Below are 21,160 nucleotides of genomic sequence, written 5' to 3'. Positions count from 1 at the left end.
GAGTATTGTTCAACATATAATTAATTTTAAAGTATCCTTTAATAACATCCCACTTGCTCCTATTGAACAGGTCCGTTTTCTAAGACTATATCTGGATAAATGACTTGTAATCATCATACAAGACTGAAAAACAAGACTGAAGAGTGCTCAGAGATTCCGAGAAGTACAGCAATTACTAGAAAAACGGTTTAAACTTCTAACTAATTACAAAAGACTCAATTTGTATGACTATAATAAGGCCTATCTGGAATTAAGGAGTTGTGCTTTGGGGATCCACTAATCCATCGAATTCCTCTCGTTTCCAATCCATACAGTCCAGAATCCTTCATAAAATGATTAATGATCCTTATTTCCTGGTTTTGCTTCTAACGACCGAGACATCTAATACAACATAAGTGTTCTACAAGAGAAAATATTCACGATAAACATGAAAATTAAGCCGTAAAAGACGAAATGTATAAGGTTAGGAAAGAAACCCCGGAAAATAATAAGGGTGATCAGAGCGAACGGATAACGACTAGAGTAGGTGGATAATTTCAAATATCTAGGTACTCATCTCAACGAAAGCGGCCTACATTGATGAAGAAGTTTCTCAAAGAATCAATGCAGCTGGGAAAATATTTAGTTTACCTCGAAGGGGTTTACTGGACAAAAGGGAGGAGACGAAAAAAACTAAAATAATGAACAACAAATCAAGGTTGCTCCCTATTCCTTCCTACTCTTCCGAATCGCGGACTCTCATCTCGAAACACAAGAGCCACATCCAATCCATGGAGATCTTCTACCTAAACCTTCAAATTCCTCTCGTTTCCAATCCTTACAATCCAAAGTCCTTAATGCTCCTTAGTTTGTCACAAATAAAATCATCCATAAAGACCTTAATGTTCCATATAAAACCGATCTAGCCCGAACCAGATATCAATCCTTCCATTATAAACTCTCTAACTACCCAAACTCACTAGTTTCTAACCTTGATTCCCCTATCACCCCTGTAAATCCTCTGAGGCTTACGATAGAAAAAAATCACAACTAAATAGACATGCTAAAACATCCTTTATAAAATAGACAAAAAAGTGTATCCTTTCTCTTGACTCAGGAATACCTGGCAATGAGGCAGCGGATAAAGAGGCTGCTACAATGAACGTTCCACCACTCCAAAATTTACAAGCCGAAAGACATAAAGGCATTTTTAAGGAACAGAATCCGAAAAAGTTGAGTTTCATTGTGGGTTGACGTACCACTCACCAATAAACTAAGAAATGTTAAAAAAATCACACAAAAGTGGACAAGTGCCATAAGGGGAAACAGAAGAGAAGAAGTTGTTGTTACAAGAGTAAGAACAGGACATTTCAAATTAGCACACCAACCTATATGCCAAACCTGTCAGTCCCCATTTCGTAAAGCCTTCGAAAATATTAAAATTCCTGGTACAAGAGAATTGGCCCTTAAAGACTCACCAGAATCCATAGACAAAATAATAAAATTTCTGAAAGAAACTCAACTTTATACTAAAATATAATCCTCCAATATCGACCTGTGTAAAAAGGAAATAGTCTACATTCGACTATCAAATGTCAGAGACAAGAAGATAAATAAAGTAAAAAAGGTGTAATAACCTAGATATTTATGGCCCTGAATAAAAATCTAATCTAATCTAATCCTCTGGGGCCTGAAAAGAAGATTTCCTCGAGACCTGTTAATGTTATTAGAGTGCTACCAATGAGTAGCTAGTTTTTTTACGAACCTAAATCACATAATTATAATCTAACATGAAATTTACTTGACATATTTTTATGTAAATACAATTGTAACTGTCAATAAGTAAAAAAATAAATTTGAAGTATTTTATAATTATTCCATTTTACCGAATATATTTTCTTTTCCGAGTACTTGGAATGAAAATAATTTAATTTTTCCTTAAAAACACACAACCAATATTGAAATTCCAGCTGTATATCATACTTTTTTATTCTGCTATAACGAAGAAACGTTTTTCCTTTAAACATTCAATTCCATTAATAACTGAGAACGGGAAATTATTGTATTTTTTTCTTTCCTGGTATGAGTCCAATGAGGAAGGTCTGTACAATATTTATATACACAATGAAGGAAATTCTACAGTTCTTGCCAAGGGTATATTGACTTATTGATCAACTGATTAGATAAAAACAAACCACACTACATAATGTTTGTTCTCCATCAAGATCGTTTTCCAATGAGCCTTTTGTGGTACTGAATCCAATCTGGATCGGTAGAAGGCGGAATCCAATACCCATCCACGTCACCTCAATCCGATCTCTTTAAGGCTACTCCATATTATATTTACCACACCCGGCTGATAGGAACTGACAATATTAGATCGTATAGATCCTCAACTCGGCGTAGAACAACTATAGTATCTGACAATGGAACTACTTTCTTAATTACTAAGCATATACAATAACAATAAGATATAATCTAATATAACATATACAAATCAGTATTTCCTTGATTATACTTTATGCACTGGTATGCCGTTCATCGGATTGTGAATGGGTCTTTTTGCTAAATGTTCAGGATTTTCCCGGGAACGCTAGGCTGTTCTTATTTCTTCGGTAAAGAAAAGTGATTTAAGAAAATAAGCATTTTCTGAGAGTAGCTCAGTAGGTGTGCATTTTATTTGTTTTTTTTTCACGATTATTGTTTACCAATTACCAATTACCAATTACCAGCTTTTTCCGAAGAAAAAAATATTATTGATTCCATAAAACGATATTATATTCACAGAAAATAAAAAAAGTAATGAGGATTTTAGTAGAGAATACCCTCATCTGAAACTTTTAAATATCACTTTTCAGATAAATTAAAAAATTTTGAACTTAATTTATTTGGAAGATTTGTTTATCGCACTTTGTCTATTCTTCATATAACCGTTCATAACTCCTTTAATTTTTATCTATATCATACATTAAAAAAAACTATTAGAAAGCTAAATGTTAACTCTTTTTAGCTACGTTACCAACATTTAGACTAAATGCCCATATAAGGGCAAAATATTTGTTTTCAATAAACATAATCTTTATAACGTAATCTTTATATAAATAAAAGTTTTATTTTTTGTCCTCAGTTCTAATTAGTTTAATTAGATCCGATTTGTGACCTTATGTGCAGATTAAGGATCCCTAAACTAATCCAAAGTTTCATGAATATTGATTCAGTCCTTTATTCCTTGTTGAGAGTTGACGTTTCTGTTTTTTAACATATATTTTAGCAAATATATATTCTAACTACTAAGGTCACACGGAGTTGATCTTTGTGGCTATCTAAACCTTCGAATTCCTCTCGTTTCCAATCCTTACAATCCGAAATCCTTAATACCCTTTACTTTGTCACAAATAAAACCATCCATAAAGACCTTAATGTTCCATATGCAACCGATCTAGTCCGAAACATATATCAATCCTTACAGTATAACCTCCCAAACCACCCAAACCCACTATTTTTTAACCTTACTTCCTCTTCCATCTCTGAAAATCCTTCGGGGCCTGAAAAGAGGATTGCCTCTAGAGAAGAAGAGACCTTCTAAAGTTAAAATGTAATTTGAGTGCAACCATTGGGTAGTTTCTCCACTTGTCTATATCTTACGATTATAACATTTACTAGATATATCTTAAGAGTTTTTAATAACAATGAATAAATAAAATCACATTTTTGGTTGATTTATTTTTTTTGGCATTATTTTATTTTTTTGATTCTTGATATGTTCTATTTTTCGTACATGTGATTCTTGAGATATTTTTTCCGAATGATGATTAAGTTAGAGGAACTGGTCAGTTGTTGCTGGTAGTTAAGAAGACTCAATGCTTAGTGACTGGCAACCTTCGATTACATTCAGTCAATTACTTTGTGTACTAATTATTCGATCTAATACAAATATAAAACTAATACAAAAATAAAAATATTTTCTGTTGCGGGAAATTAATTCAAATTCTTTATTTAATTAAATTTACATCAGTACAATATTGCCAAAGTTTCGGATAGTCCATCCATCTTTAAGGGTCATTTTAAAAAAAGATTTTACAAATTTTTAAAAATTAAAGTTTTAAAAAATAGCAAAATTTTCTTTTCTTTTTTATTAATATTTGTATTTATAATAATTTTAGCTCAATCTTTGCTTGAAGTGTTGTCATTTAATTTATTTAAAAAAATAGTTACAGTTATACTTATGTTATTGTTCCGGGTATCCTACGGCAACCGAAAGGTTGAATCGGAAAGGCTGACATGTATACGATTAGTAGCGCCCCATGTGCCCAACAGCCAAATAACACCTCCTCCAGCGCTCTCGGTGGCAAGAGAAGCAATCCAGAGTAACATAAGATAGCCATCTCGTCTTCTGGTGGAAGCAATCCATTCTTTATTTTTGTCTCTCATCAGGAATCTACCATGAGTGAGTAGAACTTCTGGAGTTTTTCTCAGAAGCAGAGGGAGAGAGGCATGAGAATGTGGAGGGAAGAAAGAACCATAGAGTAAGTCCATCTAGCAATAGTTAACATCCTCATCATCATCAACCACCTCAATGTTAGATCTACAATTTCCATAGCCCAGTCATACAAAATTCTACTAACAATCTAATCATTATGTTTTGTTTCTGTCATTTCCTACACTTCTTGTAACATAAAACAATAGAATTTTATTACATTTAATCATGTTTCATTTTTCAATTATACAGTCCACTCAAACCCAACCACCCAACCAAAAGTGAAGTGTGTCTTACAATACGGTTGAAGGCATACTTTATACAGTTATATTGAATCTTATCTTGGAAATATATAGTAAATATTGTTATTTATTATTAAACTAAACTAGAATAATTTAATATAGTTATACAATTTTAAATATATCCCCATATGTATAGAAGACACTTCCTATTCACAGCCTAGATATACAAGATAGCAAAATTTAAGCTTTTAGTGACTTTTAGTTATACTACTATCCCACCCTAAATATATACGTCATTAAAACAGTGACTTTCATTTTTAGCAAGTAGATTAAAATTATTCCAGTTATCCCTATTAGTCAAGGAATCTTAGAACATTCAAATTGAGTAAGATTTTGAAAAAATATATACATTAGCCCTCCTACTGATCCTAATCTTCCTTAGAGGACCGACTAAATTAGTTTGGATTCGATCAAAACGGTGGTAACCTCTCGATTAAAAATGGCATGACATTTCCCAGTTTTTCACTCCCTCTCCACCCTCCCCTCTTAGGAAAGAAAAACTCCCCTGACAAAGGACCTGGATCTCGTTAGAGCGGAGGCTTTGAGCTAAGAACTCGCACTAAATGAGTTATTCCCTTAATGGGATCATCCCACCCCCCACCCCCCGTCGAACCCTTTTTCCATTTCTACTTCTCAGTTTTTTGTCTTGTATTGTTTCCCTTTTGTGTGTTTTTCTTCCCTCGGGCTGATGTTAATTAGGTTTAATTGTTGAACTTTTCAATTCCTTCTTTATTGGTTATCGATCCAATATCTTATTAATAATATTTTAGAATTTAAATTCCAATAACTCAGGCTCAATTGGTTTAGACCCTATTTATACCAAACCGCAGGATTAGAACCGACACCGCTTCTCAATCGAGGTTGCAAAGGTGATGCCTTAACACTCTCAACCTCCACGGCCACACCTTTATTCATCGTTGAATTTATATTCGAACGCTTTCTGCCTTCTATTTATTTAGTTCTATCCTTTGTTATTTGATATTTACATTACTCCTCTTTCATTTTTTAAATTATTTTTTATCTATCCCTTTATATTCGATTACTTACATCAATTAAGTTCAATTTAATTTTCAAAGCTAATCAAAATATTTTTAAGCATATATTTTAATGCGGGTGGTAGTCAATAAAGGTATAAAGTAGTAAAATAAAACTATTTATTGTTAACCAAAGTTTCGCACCACTTTGCAGGGTTTCGTCAGAGCTGTCAGTTTGAATCAGAGATGTCAAGAAAGATTCTTTTACTATTTTGATACCTTTATTGACCGCCATCAGGACTATCTTACTACAATCTACTTTATACGGTCAACTATCTTCTTATTATATTTTAACGTATAGTATATAATTTATTATTAATTTCTCCATTATATTCAAGGTATTATTCCTCATTGTTTTTATTATTATTATTCGATAATAATAATAATAATCAAATTAATATTATCTAGATCTAGCCCGAACCCGATATTATTCCTTCCATAATAAACTCCCTAACCACCCAAACCCACTCGTTTCTAACCTTGCTTCCTCTTCCATTCCTGGAAATCCTCCAAGGCGCCTGAAAAGAAGATGGCCTCGTGACCTTATATTGTAAACTGTTTTTAGAGTTCTACTACTGGGTAGTTTCTCTACATCCTGTATCATATCATTATGTCATTATGATCAAATTTACTGGTTGTATTTTTTTATACAGTTGTAAATATCAACAAATAAATAAAAAAAAATAAAAAAAAAAAATTATCTAAAAATATATTTATTATTATCATGAACTATTCTCCAGTTATTATTTAAAAATATATCACTTCGTCGTAAACCTACTGTCTGCCCTACATTATTCTTTAATAATATTGCTCTAGCCCTAGTCGAACAGATCCGCTACCTTGGACTACATCTAGACAAACCAGTAACCTGGAATCCTTACACAAGACTGAAAAGACAGGAAACGATTTCGATTATTACAGCAGTTACTAGAAAAACGGTCCGATCTTCCAATCCATCACAAAAGACTGATCTACATGAGAATCATAAGGTCTGTATGGTCGTACGAAGTGACCTTTGGGGCTCCACTAAACCTTCGAATTCCTCTCGTATCCCTGATAATGTCCGGCTAATTAGAGCGAAACGTTAGCTCACAATAAATAGTTTTCTTACTATTTGAGTTATTTTAACCGCACCTGGTTCATCTTAAATCAAAAATTTGTCATGCAAAAGTAAAGGGCGGATGCTATGGCATTTATTTCTGCGGTATAAATATTAGAGAGATGATGAAATTTTCTCTTATGGGTTGTGTTTTGTGATACAAAGCCATATCCTGTTGCTTTATCTGTATATATAGGTATATTGATTACGTAAATAAGTAAACAGGTTAAAACTTCCCACTCATGTTGCTGTCGCTCACTCGATTTTTTCCTATATATTTCCTAATCTTGTGGGTTTGTTATCCATGTCCATCATTATTAAGCTGTAACCACTAGATGTAAAGTAATTTAGCCTTAAGCTATTACTTTCTAGTTGATGAGAAATTATTTCAATGTAGATAAAACATTAATTTTAAAAGTAAATCGTCAAGTCGCTGTATGAATTCGTTAATTCCTTCCTCAAACTCCTGTTTGTATATAGTCAGCTATTCCTTCATGGATAATAACACCCCAACAATCTTCTCCTTGAAATTTACATCAAATCGATCTGCCCTTTCGGAGAGGATTGCAAATACTCTACCAGGCCTTTGATACCCGACGTAGGATTGAGACTGGGATGGAATGACCACAGCCGAAGTCATCAGTCTTCGTCCGCGAGCCGTTTGTCAAGGCCTCGCTTCTTTGTGTCACCACTTCCGCCCTCGCGCTACGTCTCAATCAATCCTCGACTCTTGGCCCTCAGATATTAAGCTCGGGGTCATACTCTGAAAGTAAGCTAAACGGTCCCACGTGGCTTCTCAGATTCCTTATGGAAACTTCAGGGTTCAGAAATTAATAAAATGGATATATCCCTTAAAAATTGAACATCGAAAGTTCTAATCGATTACAGTACTCGCGATTTAAAAGAAAAAAGGATTCTTGATAAATTTAATAGGCAATGAGTTAATTCATTGTTTAAAAATGGATTTAATGAAAACTATTTTGAATTGATCGAAGCAGTTTTTACAACTAGAGGTGAACTTTTTAATTATAATACGAAGATGGTCAGGGGTGCAGTTAAAAAGGAACAACTAATTATTTATAGAAATCAAATCGGTCTCAATTTGTTGTAAATTTAGTCTAGTTTAATTTTTTTTTCCAATTGTATATTGTCAGACAAAGGACAACTAAAAAAAAATGAAATAAAAATAACAACATTTTTGAAGGTTTTAAAGATGTCAAATCAAAAAGAAAAAAAAATGATGGTAACATTCCAAAAATCACACGAAAATCTTCATAACAAATTAGCTATACTGCGAATTTTGAACTGTTTTTTATTAATTGAATTAAAAGAAGTTATAAGTAGTAGATGAATTAATTGAAAAAGTTTTACAAAATTGTATTCTTAGTTACCAATCGTTAAAGGTGCAATTCATTTATAATTTATGGTTAATTACATTATCATTTATTTATTTATACTTTTTATTATGCAGGATATTTTTTTTAAATTTCCTACTGTTTAACAACAAATATGTAAAAAAAAAAAACAAAGAAAAACTAATTCAAATCATATATGTAAATGTAACATATACAAAATATTTGTACCTTACAATGTACAATTTATCGTTTGTAGGGGACTTCCTGGGAACCTGTCCTAAATATAGTGAAATTAGAGTAAAATATTTTGGGCATCGGAACTGCTCTCTAGAAGAATTATTCCCTTCATTAAAATGTTCTGATTAGAGACCTTTTAGTAACTATGTATGGCGGGCGACACTGGAAAGAGCTCGATTAAATGTGTTGAGTTATATATTACCAAAAAATGCTAAAGGCCAGACCAATGCAAGCCAACCTCCTTTGAACTCTGTTATTTTTTTTTCTAAAATTATTTTTTAGTGAAAAAGTCAATTATTTATTTTATCAATTTTGTAAATATTAGGTTTTTTTGTTTCTTAATTTTTTATTTTTTATTTCTTCAATTACGTATTTATGATTTCCCATTCACTACAAAAAATTAGTATACACCACGATAATCAGACCAATTTGGACAATGGAATTGAGCTCTGGGGCTCCACTAAACCATCAAATTCATCCCGCATCCAATCCTCACAATCCAAAATCCTTGATGCTCCTTATTACGTTAAAAATAAACTCACTCACAAAGACCTTAACATCACATTCGTTGCAGATTTGGCCCAAAACAGATTTGCGTCTTTTCATTTCAAACTCCTTAACCATCCTAACCCATTAATTCTTAATCTTTCATCCTTAACAATCCTTGATAATCTTCCGAGGCGTCTGAAAAGAAGATGGCCACGGGACCTTCTAATTTAAATTAATCTTTGAAATACCACCAATGGGTGGTTCCTTCCCAAGATTTTTAAGTGAATATGAAACATACAACATATTTACTAATTGTATTATTTTGTACAGTTGTAAATTACATTACATAAATAAAAAAAAAGTATTTATGATTGATATTTCTTAGATATATTATTTTGATTATATTTAAAACTAAATTATGTGTATTCATTAACCTGAATTAGATAAAATAAAACGGCATTGAAGAAAAAACAAATTATATATTTTAGTCAAGTTCTCCCGGCTTAAAAGAAAACACAACCTGATACATCCCCAAATTATGTTACCTCAAATGTTTAATAATTATAAATTAAATCGTTAAATGTGTCATTTTTCGACGAAACTGAACCGAAATAATAACCATCTCAGGCTCACTAGGCCAATAGGTTGATAATGAATTTAAATTTATATTTATTTTTAAAAAAAGGACTGAATAATTGTTGTTGTCTGTTATTTTATTCCATTGATAATTTTTAATTAATGGTAACATAGTCACGCCTGAATAAAGCCAGTGATGTTATATTCCAGAGACAATTGGGCGGTTTGTATTATACAGGCGGAGTTTAAAGAGACGAATAAACGAGAGCTCCTTCAATAATCCAATGATAGTCCCTATAAAGGGAACGCTATGCCAGATCCCCCGTTGGGTCGCGAATACCCAACGACCTCCTACCCACAAAGGAAAACTCCTGCCCATTAATATTTCCTCGGTTAGAAAAATATTGCTCCTTTAAAGGAGAAACCATTACCATAATGTGGTATGGCTCCTCAGTTATCTGTTCCTCAGAATGGCACAATTATTGCTAACGGTCTCCTAGTTAAATAGTGATTAACAACTGCTACAGAATTTTAAATACTAATTCAGCAGCAAGTGGAATCTTCAAATTTAGTTCAAGGAATGAAGGAATGAAGTAATGCCCTATTTATGAGGGGGGGGGAGAGTAATATAGTGCATTGTTACAAGCTATTATATATTAACTTTCATTGACTAAACGATATATGGGAGTGGGAAGCTCATTGGTAAGGCACTGTGCTACTAACTCCAAGAACCCGGATTAAAAATCTGTCTGGCAGATAATTATTTTCTGTTTCACTGTAGCCGTGCGTCATAAAGTGGTAGCCCACCAATGAAAAAAGTATTGAATTCATTATTACGAACTTATGTTTTCGGAGATGCTGAAAATGAAAATTGAATATATTCTACGATCTCGCTCCTGCGAATCGATTTATTTTAATTTTTCGAATTTCTAACCCATTATAGTCCCTTAATATTTTAACAGAGACGCTGAAAATAAATATTAAATTGATTTTATGATCGCGTACTTGAAATTAAGCCCTTAGAATTTCTAAAGTTACTATATATTCTATATATTATGTTTTCAAAGTTACTATATTTTTTTTTTCATTTTCAGCCACTCCAAAAAGAAATATAAGGACTGAAATATGTTACAAATTCACAAAATTAAAATAAATCGAATCTGGAGAACGTGATCATAATATTGATTTCATTTTCATTTTCTGCGCCTCCGAAAACATACATAGGTTCGCAATATGTTTCGAATACGGAAAGTTGTAATAAATCGATTCTGAAGCTTGGGATCACAAACCCGATTTTATATTCATTTTCAGCCCCCTCCGAAAACAACTATACAAACCGCAATATGTTACAAATCCACAAAGTTAAAATAAATCGATTTGGAAGCTTGTGATGTTGAAATCTATTTCATTTTCATTTTTAGCACCTCCGAAAATATCAATAGGGATCCCAACATGTTACAAATCCAAAAAGGTAAAATAAATCGATTTGGAAACTTGAGATCTTAACGTCGATTTTATTATCATTTTCAGCACCTCCGAAAACATATATAGACTCTGGAAATTAACTGTTAATCATTTATTACCATCCAAGCCCAGATATCAATCCTTCATTTTAATCTTATTTACTAGATGTATTTTTATTTAAATAATATTGTAAATTTCAATAAATACATTTAAAAAAAACACATTAAATTTCAATATTGTTAATCATAGCTTCGCCAATTCTAACATTCTACCAATTTCTTTAAGAAGATATGAATGTGCATTTTATCCTTTAAGGTGGAATTTATTATCCATGATAAATTAATTATTTTAAATTATATAGAAATATAATAAAATATATTTGGGGAGAGCAGATTGAGAATGAGCTGAACTTAAACAAGAGAAGATAAAATCTCTTAAATTCTGTTTGATTTTCATTAGGAACCTTATTATCAGCCTAGGATAGGGAAAAGAAGGAGGAGGGGAGCTGAAGCTCTACCAATATTTTAACGAATTATCAATAATGTCTTTTTTTTTAATTAAAAAAAGTATTGTTTCGATTATCGGAAAACACTTCCCGATACATTCGGGGAAATAATATTGGATGTTCAACAAATTGTGAATTTAATTTCGTTTATTCCAAAGGGTTTGTTGCAATTGTTAAATACTGTCGTACTTATTTACTCTGAAGACAAAGTAAATTCAATTTAAATTTAAAATTAATTTTGCATTAAATATATATTTTTTTCAATTTCTTCAGACTGGTAATTATTTATTAAATAAATCCAAAAGTATCCTTGTATAGTCTCAACACTCTTTATTATAGCAATAGTCCAACGTTTCGGCCATCCTCAAGGACAATCTTCAAATATAAATTCTCACCTCACATCAAAATTTAAAAATTATTTTGCAGGCTATTCTATTGTTTTGCAGAAAAAGTTTGTTCATATGGTAGTGATAGTGTAGATTAATTGAAAATTAAAAAAATTTATACATTAATGAATTTTTAATAAATAGGGTATGTTTGACTTTTAATTAATTACCTGAGCAGAATAGTGAGAATTTATATTTGAAGGTATGTTATTTTATTAGTGATAATGTTGTTGTTATACTTGTTACAAATGAATATATAATAATCTGTTAAATATTTAGATTGTCCTTGAAAATGGTCGAAATGGCCGAAACGTTGGACTATTGATGTAGTAAAAAAGGATACTTTTAGGCTTATTTAAAAATTAATTTTGCAGTTAATTTCATAGTTTACTTAGGAAATTTCAAGTTTACTTTCAAGTGTTAATGTAAATATTTTAGAATAAAGAAATACTCGCATTTAGAAAAGAGAAAAATAAAATCAATAAATATGTATTTGATATTAGCTGTAATCTTTCCCGGGTCTAAGATAGGTATATTCACAGATCAATTTTTTGGACTGTTTAGACTTAAGACAAAAAGATTAAAAAAACATGGGACCTTATAGGTGTTTGTACTACAAGAGCCCAAGAGGAGAAAAAAAGACAGTTATTTCACCCCAATTGTTGATTACTTTGATGAAAACTATGTACAATTACTAGTATGAATTAATGAGTTTGCCAAGTATTGGTGGAGGGAATAAAAAATCGCGGCTGTTTCAAAAGTTGAAAAAAAAAAATTTCGATCGGGGCTCTATATCTTTAAAATTACCAACAAAACTAGAAAACCTAAGAGAATATCATTTAAAGAAGAGTAAGTTTGCTAAAATATGAGCCCTAATAGAGCTATTTAAATTAAATAGTTCTTGAGATACAGCTTTCAAATTGCAACATTTCATAAAGAATGCTCTCAAAATCAGTAATTATAGAATTTATTTTGAGAAATATGTCTCTCGAAAACTATTCGCCGTATGTCGTTTAGCACTGAAAATTAAAGCTAGTATCTTCGTAGGAGTAATAGTGGTTTTCATGAAATTCACAAAATGTTTTCACCCAGAACTCAAATCAAAGCTAGTTAAAATTACTATGAAGTAGTTGATGACGTCCGTATCTCCGTAGGAGTAGTAGTTTTTATGATAGTTCAAAAGATTTTGTCCGAACAACTATTAATTAGCATTTTGTGAATTTATTTAGGTAAATATCATGAAAATTACCTCCATTACGAAGAAAGACGTCATAAATTACTTTATAGTGTATTAAACATTAACTTGAGAGCTGGCAGACGAATATGACTCTAACGGGTCCTGAAATATGTATTTTCATAAATGTTTATCCGAACAACAAGAAATCAACATTTTGTGAATTTATGAAATTACTCCTACGAAGATAAACGTATTACAGTACTGTATAGTAAATAAAATTGGCTTTAATTTGAGTACGTCGTATAGTTTTTGAGATATAGATTTCTTTAAATGAATGCAATAACTATTCTTTTTCAGTGCATTTTTTAATGAAATGTAATTTAAGCTATATCTCGGGACCTATAGAACTTAAATAATTCAATATGGACTCACGTTTTATAAAACTTAATCTACTTTAAATGATGTTCTCTTACGTTTTCTAGTGTTTTTTAAACTAAAAAAAATTTAATTTTTTTTTTTTTAAACAGCCGCTATTTTTTATTCCCCCTACCTATACTTGGCAGAATCATCAATTTTAACCTGTAATTATAAATAGTTTTCATTAAAATAATAAAAAATTAAGGTGAATTAATTTCTTTTTTTTAATCTTGGCTTTTATACTATAAATATCTAAATTGAGAAATAAGGTATTTTCCCAAACTATTTCCCATAAATTCTAAAATGTGGTAATAATGATCTTAAGGGATTTAACTTTGAAGTGAAAATTGTGGCAAACATGGAGAAGACAATAATGACATCATTAATGAAATAGCCACAGAGAAAGAGAGGACGATGTGGTTAGGAGCGGGTAGGGAACAATGAGAGCATTAATACCCCGTTCCCAAATACCAATGTCATCTGTTCATTGTTGTCTGTAGTCTCTCGCTTCGGGTATTTACCTGCTTCATTATTCGCTCTCTCTCTGCGGCTTTGTGGGGTGTTACAGTACTTTGTAGCAAAAGGGGAAATGTGTATTTGGGGTAGCAATTTAACTTTGAATTATTATTATTTATTTATTTTTTCCAGGGATAAGCCTACCAAAAAACTATCAAGAGGTACATTATTTTTTTCTTATTTCGGGTGTATTAACATGAAGTAGAGATGAATTAATAATAACAAAAAATATCCAAATAGTCTCAACCTTCTCCAACGTTTCGGCCGATCCGTCCATTATCAAGGACAATTTTACTCTTATCTGTCGCCTAGCTTTATGTACGTGATACTCACTAGGTTGTAGCTGGTTCCGATAAATATGTAAAAAAGTTAAATTAATTATTTTTAAATTATTTATTTAATGTAATTTACATCTGAACAAAATAATACAATAGATGAATATGTAGTATGTTTCATATACACTTGAAAATCTTTGGAAGAAACCACCCATTGGTGGTACTTCAAACATTAATTTAAATTAGAAGGTCCCGTGGCCATCTTCTTTTCAGACACCTCGGAGGATTATCAGGGATTGTGAAGGATGAAAGATTAAGAATTAATGGGTTAGGATGGTTAAGGAGTTTGGAATGAAAAGACGCATTTTGATTCTCCAGTTTTTACACCATTCTTCAATAGATGTTATGTGTGAAATTAATTTAAAATTCAATTCAAATAACACTTATTTTATAATGACATAATTTAATATTTATATATTAAAGGTAATATTTAATTTAAAATTTACCCACTAAATTTTGTTCTCTTTTACTGCCCACAACACAGAAATATGTTCCATGTACTGTAAAAAATGGGTGAATCCAATACATTTCAATTAAAATAATTGTATCAATAACCACTTCGGTAAAAAATACCCCGTTAAAAAATTTAAAAATACAAAAATGCCTAACTTTTTGGAACTCATGCTTATTAACACTGAACACTATATTAATTTTAAATTATCTTTTGTTACTTTATATGTTATTACTTCAGGATTCCATTTATTTTATATCCTTACTCTATCTGTTTTAATTGTGTTTATTTCTACAAATATAGTTAGATGGTTTTTTTACAAAACATTTAACATAACATATACAATTAAATACTTACATGTTTTTATGACTTCGTGTCTTTTCGCCGTAGTTTTTTTTCGTGTTTACGCCGTAGTTGCGGTAAATAAGTGCATTGCCCTTAAGTACTAACACCGCATCCTCACTCCCTCGTCTAAGTAGAACTAAGTTCTAGATGTCTCTTCAAGGCTTAGTATTCACTACAGCTCTTCGGCCAAGTCGTTAAAGAAACTTTTTCAGGTCGAACTGAAAACTTTTCATTGGTTCCTTCGGTCCTTACAGCTTAGAGGACAGTTCTGCTACCGAGTCCAAAATACAAACAACATAGAAACATCTCAGATTGTAACTTATTTTTAACAAAACCGACCTTTTTGCATTTAAATTTTAATAAAATTAAAATCAATCAAATCAAAAGTTCGTTATTGTTTCTTTGATAATAAAATAACTGATGGTGTTTTACATGGGCTTAAATTAGGATCACTTCTAAAAAAAAATCTAAGGATGACATAAAAATGATTTTTTTTTTAATTGTCTTCTTTCCCAGCATAAATGTATGCATTTATATTTACAAAATTATGAAATCACCAATTACAAATTCGCTGGACGTTTAACTGACAGCTTTCCAGGGTCAAATTATAGCGTGTGGCTGGGGAACTTTACTAAACAATCCTTCTGCTATAATGTAATATAATAGTTTTTTATTAAACGACTTCAACTTTATACTTAGTTAACTCGATAGGGTTTCGGAAATTTAATATACAAATTAATTATACAACTTTTATTGTTGTTAAAAATTTTCATGATTTATTCTAGTTTTAATGTTATTTTTAGCATTTTATTTTCTAATTATCGTTTTATACTCAGTATATATTTTTATTTTTCAACAATTTAGATTCATCGGAAAAAATGTAATACTTTTAGTGATAAATTTAATAATTCCTCTCAAAGGGAATATTGTATAAATTAATAAATATTCAAGACAATTCTTATAAATATAAACATCTCATTTGAATAAAATTTCCACTGTTCTGAATCTTACTTTTTTTTTTTGGAGAAGGAGTTGAAGATTAAATTATTTAGTGTTATTGGGAAAGTAGAGGCACTGTTTATATCCCACAAATTTCTCAGATATAAAATTCGTTTATTGAAACATGTGTAGGCTACAAATATTATTTATTAACTAAACTTTAATGATATTTATGTTTATGCATGAATAGCTTTTGTTTTGTATATAGAGATTGTATTATTATTTATTTTTATTCATTTTTATTTTATGATTTTGGTATTAATGTGATAATTTATCAATATAACTTATTTCGCAAGATTTTGGACAGATTGTAGTACTTTTACGTGCAGACCTTGTAGATCTTTTCCCGCCCAAAATAGCCTTATCCACATTTGCCTGTTTTAGACTACTGCATTCTAGTTTATTACATGCAGCTCTTTCCCATATTTGTTGATTCTGTCGACCCACCTTTCTACCACTGTATACCACTCTTGGCTACTATACCAGTATCCAATGTTCTGTAGAGGCGTCCTAATGGATTACTTCGAGTCACATGCCCCAACTATCTTAACCTCCATGCCTTCATATAGTGAGGTATTGGGTGACCAGTCTCTGCAAGCAGTTCACTGTTAGTTGTTCTCCTCCAAGTGCAAAGGCTCTGATCCCAGATAGCCCCTGTAATCGTATGGATGTCTTCCCATTCATATCTCTCTATTCTGCTTTCTATGGTACGTGTTAGAGCCCATGTATCGCAGAGCTTGTCTTATCATAGCATTGTACGATTAGTTTCAGATTTTTCGGGATTTTAATATTCTTGACAGAGAGGAGAAGACTGTTCGCCCTTGTTATACATGGATAGCTATCCATGAAAAATGGAACGATAGAGTGGAGCGATTGTTCCGTTCAGAATGATTGTCAGTAACCACCTTAATGTAAGAGCTCCATCACCTGATTATTAAAAAATAAAAAAAATAAGTAGCCAAATATAGCTTACTGTAGCCGTGAATTAACCCTGTGGGTTCAGAAAGCCATCCGGACTCCTCCCATCCTCTTAATGGGAGAAAAATCTGGTGGTTGAGCGTGATCATGAACAAATCACCTCCTTGTACAAACGTTGTTCAAGATACAGTACTTTCTTACAATGTACCGACTTGTAGCAAAATAGGTATTCATTTTTTTAATCATGTACGACTGTAACGAAGCCGCTGGTAAAGACGCTTCTTATATAAACACATGCTAAAAATTCCTCTCTCTATTCAAATTTCTAAATAATCCTGTTTCTATATTCTCTCTTTTTAGGTTTAGAGTTAAAATGAATAATAACTAATAATATAAATAAACAAACACAAAAAATCATTCCAGTAAGTAATTTATGATATTGAAACAAAATTTAGATCTGAAAATCAGTTTTAGGAAGGAAAAAAGGATTATTTTTATATAAATAAGTAAATATCTTCAGCTCTTGGTTTTTAAAAAGCTTTCAGAAATTCATTGACTGTTGATTCTGTCTTATGGGGGTTTTAGTGGAGCGGGTCCAGCCGGGGCTTAGGAAGTGCTGCAGTACGACAAATGTTAATGTCAATTAATATGAAATTCATTGTAACAATAAATTTAATAGTATCATTACTTTTTACCGAAACATATTTAAAAATTAAAAAAAGAACGTCTCATGCTAAAACCGTTGTAGATTAATTCCTGAAAAAGTAATAAATGTTAAAATAACAATAATTTAATTTAACGAAAAATTTGGACTACGGAAAAAACCTATCCTATAGAAGGAATCTTAGTGCGTATTTCCTAAAATATATTGATAGGTTGTTAGTAAAGTTTTATAATAAATAATTAGTTAATATGATGAGGTGTACTCTTCTATATGTTGTACGACGTTTCGGGAATTACCCCAAACTATGTATCCTCATTTTGTCCATTATATCTATTTCTAAAATAAAATATTGTCATATAATATACATATAGTTTAAAATTTTTACAATTAAATTCTTTAAATAATGTATAAAATAGTAAGGTGTTCTAATTGGAAGTTTTTTTCACCATTGTATTAACTGATTAATACAAACAACTTCCTAAATAAAAAAAGAATAGAATAAAATAAACAATGAAACTTTTTATAGTTGTTGCGGATAACCTACGGCAACCGAAAGGTTGAATTGGAAAGACTGCCATAATGTAGGCAATACTAGCGCCATGGTCTTAATTGAATTGGGGGTGAGGGGACTCCCATCAGAAAGGCACTACCAGCACCCATGTGGCCAGCAACAAAAGCTTGCCACCTCCAGCGCTCTCTGTGAAGAGAAGCATCCCAGACTAATGAGAAGAGAGCCATTTTGTCTTCTGGTAGAAGCAATCCATTCTTTCTTTTTGTCTCTCATCAGGAATCTATCATGAGTGAGTAGAACTCCTGGAGTTGTTCTCAGAATCAGAGAGGAGAGAGGCCTAAGAATGTGGAGGGAAGAAAGAACCATGGATTAAGGCCATCTAGCAATAGTTAACATCCACATCATCATCAACCACCTCAATTCTATATCTACAATTTCCATAGCCCCGTCATTTAATCGTAAATGTTTTCTTTCGGTCACCCCCTAAACCACTTGTAACATAAACAATAGAATTTTATTACATTTAATCATGTCTCATTTTTTCAATTATACAGTCCACTCCAACCCAACCAGCTAACCAAAAGTGAAGTGTGTCTGGCAATTTGGTAGAAGGCATGCTTCATACCATAGCCTTTATAATTTGTCTCCTAGTACATTATTTTATGACCTCATTTTTTGTCATTTCTGTCTTCGAGGAAGAATAAGGAGGGAGTTTATCTAGAGGATGCTAACCTATATTAAACATGGTTTTATTTCTGAACATAAATATAAGTCGAATCCCCAGGCCAGATTTGAACCGACGCCGTTATAGTTCCGAGAGTGTCAAGACTTAGGCCTCCGTCCTATGCATCTGTGCATGTAAGCATACAATACGTATATTAGTGTGTTTTCTGAAGAGCCTTGAATTTCTTTCGGGCGTGGTAGCAATCCCTATAGTTAAATGTTTGATTATTTATTTACAATTACACATTGGATAAACAACCTGATAAAAATAATGTTTGACTCATTTTGAAAAAATAAGACCTGGCCAAAATATAACTTTTACACTCAAATGCCATGTCTAAACAATACTCTTTTTGTAACTGTTACAGATTTCGGGATCAAGAGTGGAGAGCAGGCGGAAGATTACCCCTGCGGGTTCAGATACCGGGCGGGCTCCAGGTCTTCGGGCCACTTCCAGAGCCCCAACTACCCAGGTCTCTACCCCAGGAACACCGAGTGTCACTACTTCTTCCATGGCCATGACGGCCAAAGGATAAGGATACAGTTCCACGACTTCGACGTCGAAGGAGTACATCCGTGAGTATATAACTTTTGTAGTGCCTATACTTTACTATCTTACTATCACTTCTTTGTACTAGGTATTTAATATTATAAGTTGTGAATAACCCCAGCTCATATATAAGTAAAGTTGATCTAGACGCTTCTTCTCAGTCTAGCCTACATTTGTCTATTATTACTGCCCTATTTTTTTACAGATGTAGTCCTAAGTAACGAATCTATTCGACAGGATTAAGTGGGGTATTATTAAATAATACTCTGAGGCAGGAAGTCATGGGTTTACGCCGAAAGATAAATGTGATTTGATAGAATTTATTTTTATCCTTCAGTTTTGGCACCATTCTTTAAGGGTGGTGATGTGGGATTAAAGGGTTTGGGATACAATGCAAGACCATCAGAAAAAATTGTGAAACCGAGTTTAGGGATGACCATTTCGCATTTAAACAAGATTTATTTATTGAAAAATAATATTGGAGTGCTGTTCGGTGGACTATGAGAGGGATTCTATTCAATAAAACATAAAAAGGTAATTTTATTATACTAGCGATTAAGTCTTATTATTACAAGCTCATAAAATTATATAGAAAATATACAACACAATTTTATCTGGCCAAAAAATTGAATTTTCAATTCAATAACTATAACAAATATTTGAAAAGGAACAAATATTTTAAAAAGGGGAAATTGTTTTATTATTTGTTATTGTTTATTTATTTTTTAAATCGCCAGGAAAGTTTATGTTTTAAAAAGCCAATTCAGGAAAGACTACATTACATTCAACCTAGATTTATTTATTTTGAAAAATTAGAGAAAATCGAAACAAACATGTAAAAATGATCGAATCTATAAATAAATCACACGAGAATAAAATAAAAAATTAGTGTCACTTCACGTCGCCCGATTTTAGATAAAAAGTTACCATCACATCCCAGCAATAGTAAAAAATAATAAATAAATAAAATCTTTACTGCTACAAAGCATGAAGGGTCAGGTTTTCCCGATTGCTGTGGTTTCCCTTACTATATGTTCCATATATTTAACTTTTAACTGAAAGTAAAAAAATGAAACATAATTTTATTTGAGAAACATACTGAATTCTAAAAATCAGTTCAATAATCATAACAAGTATTTTAAAATGAGTGAATATTTAAGGATTTTACAATTTTTTTTTTCTCGAAAACCACTTGAAAAGTTTGTAAAACCAAATATCGGTAAGATCATTTCTCATTTAAAAGAGATTTATTTATTTTAAAAAAAATATTGGAGTGTTTTTTTTGTATTCTGTTAAATGCAATGAGCAATAGAATCTCATGATACTAAAGAACGAGTCCTATTTTTAAAAGCTCTCTGAAGTGAAACAATCATTAATTTGATTAATATAAAAAAAAAATGAATACAGTGAAAATATTTGGTTAAAAGTTTGTTGTATGTCAGGGAGATGAAATATTTTGGGCAGAGGGCGCGCTGTTATTATATCAAAATATGCCCCCAACGAAAATACTTTCTTAACTTTTTTATTTTATTAAGAAAGTTTCCGACACTCGACCTGCCATCTCAACTTTGTCACGGCCTCCCCTCTGTAAAACATTTTTAAAAACTCACCTTCTGCCCTCTCTCTCCCCCCTCCCTCCCTCCCTCCCTCT

At 31.6% G+C, this 21,160-nt stretch overlaps 1 protein-coding gene across 1 annotated transcript in view; it reads left to right on the top strand.

Annotated features, from left to right (window-relative positions):
- Positions 1 to 21,160, top strand: part of LOC106685776 (suppressor of lurcher protein 1) — a gene marked incomplete at its 5' end in the record, with an annotated part of 227,050 nt that overhangs the window by 134,665 nt on the left and 71,225 nt on the right. Inside the window, 1 exon segment of the mRNA XM_067045990.1 lies at positions 19,328 to 19,535. Within this exon segment, the coding sequence (XP_066902091.1) occupies positions 19,328 to 19,535 (208 nt within the window).

The sequence above is a fragment of the Halyomorpha halys genome, unplaced genomic scaffold (assembly GCF_000696795.3).
Source record: "Halyomorpha halys isolate HHAL.00 unplaced genomic scaffold, Hhal_1.1 Scaffold738.1, whole genome shotgun sequence".
In the NCBI taxonomy this organism is placed as follows: domain Eukaryota; kingdom Metazoa; phylum Arthropoda; class Insecta; order Hemiptera; family Pentatomidae; genus Halyomorpha; species Halyomorpha halys.
Note: the sequence above shows the minus strand (reverse complement) of the source record. Positions and strands in the feature narration are given on the sequence as shown.